We start from the raw sequence: 2344 nt of genomic DNA on the forward strand, positions 1-2344 counted from the left end.
AGACAGTACTGACACATCACCTGCTTGGGGCAACCAAAAGCTAAGCAATCTATCACTCTGGGGTCCCCAAAACAGGTAGTCCTTGTCTTAATGAGAGACAAAAGGCCCACTGATAGTGATGAGGAAAACAAGCAGATTTGATTGTTTTGAAAAATTGACACCAAAATAATTTTCATAGGCGATTTCACAATTGCAAAACACAAAATGCCCCAAGTTTGGATGATCTAAAACAACAGTCAGGTGAATGAAACATCACAAAGCAACCAGTGTCAACAGAGTTCCTACTGAGATTTTACACGGTGGTGGAGAGGAACTGATTATACATCTTCAGGACTTTATTCCTAAAATGGTGGAGGAAGCTGGCACTTTAATCAAAGAAATGATAATGGCTAAACATCAGTGGGTCTTGTAGCTTGTGTGCCCAAACACTGGTTTCCCAAGCAGGTGTTTTATTCTGAACTAGACAATAACTCATAGTAGACTTAGAAATTGTTGCAAAGATGTCCTGATGCCCAATATATGAGAGGTGTTGCACTGATATGAAAAAATGAGAGAACTGTGCCCTTGGCACTCCAACATGATAGTGATCTCTTCACCAAGGTATTGAGCACTTCAGAAGCAAGCAATGTCAGATGAGTGATGGAAAAGAACATGCAGAAAGAAGCATGGCATCGAAAGAACAATGCTGCTCCACTCCATTCAGGAAAGAACTACAGTATTGTGGTTGTGTTTTGTGTGAACTTGACTTAATAGCAGAAGACACACAGGTGATTAGAGGAGGACAATCCTGCGCTTGCACGAATGACAGTCGCTGACTGTGTGGTGGACCCCAACAACCTGTAACCTTAAATAGGATGAGGCAGGTTTGATAATTAAATGTGAAGAGACATTTAATTCAACATAAAGTCTTAAGGGTCATTACTAGAACAAGGACGTGACAGCAGCTCATCTCTCTTCTTAAGTCTCTGCATTGACTTCCAGTTATGATTAGATCTTTGGTCAAAACTGGGAGAGCAACAAAGGAAGAACAAGCAAAATCTCAAACCATCTCGGAGACTAATGGATGAATGTACAAAAAACATATAGAGGATATGTTAATAAAGAAATACCATATAGTAAAATGTATAGATTTCAAACGGGAAAATATGACAAAACTCAGCTTTAGTGTAAGATTCTACAGGTTACCACATTTTATAGGCTAGAATAGACGAACCAAACATACAGTGAATGTCTTTACACTGAAATAAATAAATAAATAAATAAATTTAATGGAGAAGAATCAATTCGTGAAAGAGGAGCACTAAACTCTGCTAGATCCTGTGTCCTCCACACAGTCCCGACCCCCGCTCCTTCCCCCACAGTTAACCTTTCCCATCGCTACTCCTCTCCTCACCTGTCTCGCTGCTCGCTCTTCTTCAGGTGTCACCGTGTCGTGATTCTTATGTTCAGTCGCCACACAAACTAAGCACACACACGTCTGGTCGGACCTGCAGTAGATTTCCAGAACTTTCTGATGCTTCTCACAGATTTTCTCTTCGAGATTTCCAGTCGACTCTCCCAGTTTGTGTCTTTTCAGAACTTCAGATCGCAGATGCGGCTGCAGATGAATCTCACAGTAGGAGGCCATACAGGTCAGGCAGCTCTTCACGGCTTTCAGTTTTCTCCCCGTACAAACATCACAGGACACGTCGTCAGGTCCAGCATAACTCTCAGACGGTCCTCCGTCGTCTGTAGCCTCCTTCAGTTTCTCGATCAGTTCTGTTAATACGATGTTTTGTTCAGCTCTGGCCTCTCGTTAAATGGCCGTCTGCACTGAGGACACTTGTAGCCCCCCTCTGTGTCAGGCTGGTTCCAGTAGTCATTGATGCAGTCCACGCAGTAGTTGTGTCCGCATATGAGAGTGACCGGCTCCTTCAGGACCTCCAGACACACCGGGCAGGAGTACTGATCGGCAGAAAAAGCAGGTTTATAAGCTGCTGCCATCGCGAACGTCTAAACAGTGTGACAAACGGGCGTTAACAGTGAAGAACTGAAAGTGAAAGAATCTCCGAGGACTTCCGGACATGTGCACACGATGATTTCACTTTAATAAGGCAGTTCCATTAAAAAAAAAACAGGAATGAAGACACGGGACCGATCAGCTGAGTTAGCATTTTCCAGGTTTTGGCTGTCTATTTAACACTTTAGAAATTCAGTTGTTACTTACTTCTCTTCATTGCAATATCATTCATATGCACAAGATGGCGGTGTAGGACACAACACGTACCGTGACATACTGTGATTTTTCATAATTTAGTTTTTCTCAATCGCTTTGGTGCATTTCTCAGATCAGAATTGAAATTCT

At 42.5% G+C, this 2344-nt stretch overlaps 1 protein-coding gene across 1 annotated transcript; it reads right to left on the reverse strand.

Annotated features, from left to right (window-relative positions):
- Window positions 1-1393: 1393 nt before the first annotated feature.
- On the reverse strand, window positions 1394-1989 carry LOC120521158 (E3 ubiquitin-protein ligase TRIM47-like; the record flags this gene model as incomplete). The annotated part of the gene is given in 2 exon segments (XM_039742972.1): window positions 1394-1779; window positions 1782-1989. Coding segments are annotated over 2 exon segments (588 nt in total), but the record flags the coding sequence as incomplete, so codon positions are not given.
- Window positions 1990-2344: the final 355 nt, after the last annotated feature.

Source organism: Polypterus senegalus, unplaced genomic scaffold (assembly GCF_016835505.1).
Source record: "Polypterus senegalus isolate Bchr_013 unplaced genomic scaffold, ASM1683550v1 scaffold_7415, whole genome shotgun sequence".
NCBI classification, from domain to species: domain Eukaryota; kingdom Metazoa; phylum Chordata; class Cladistia; order Polypteriformes; family Polypteridae; genus Polypterus; species Polypterus senegalus.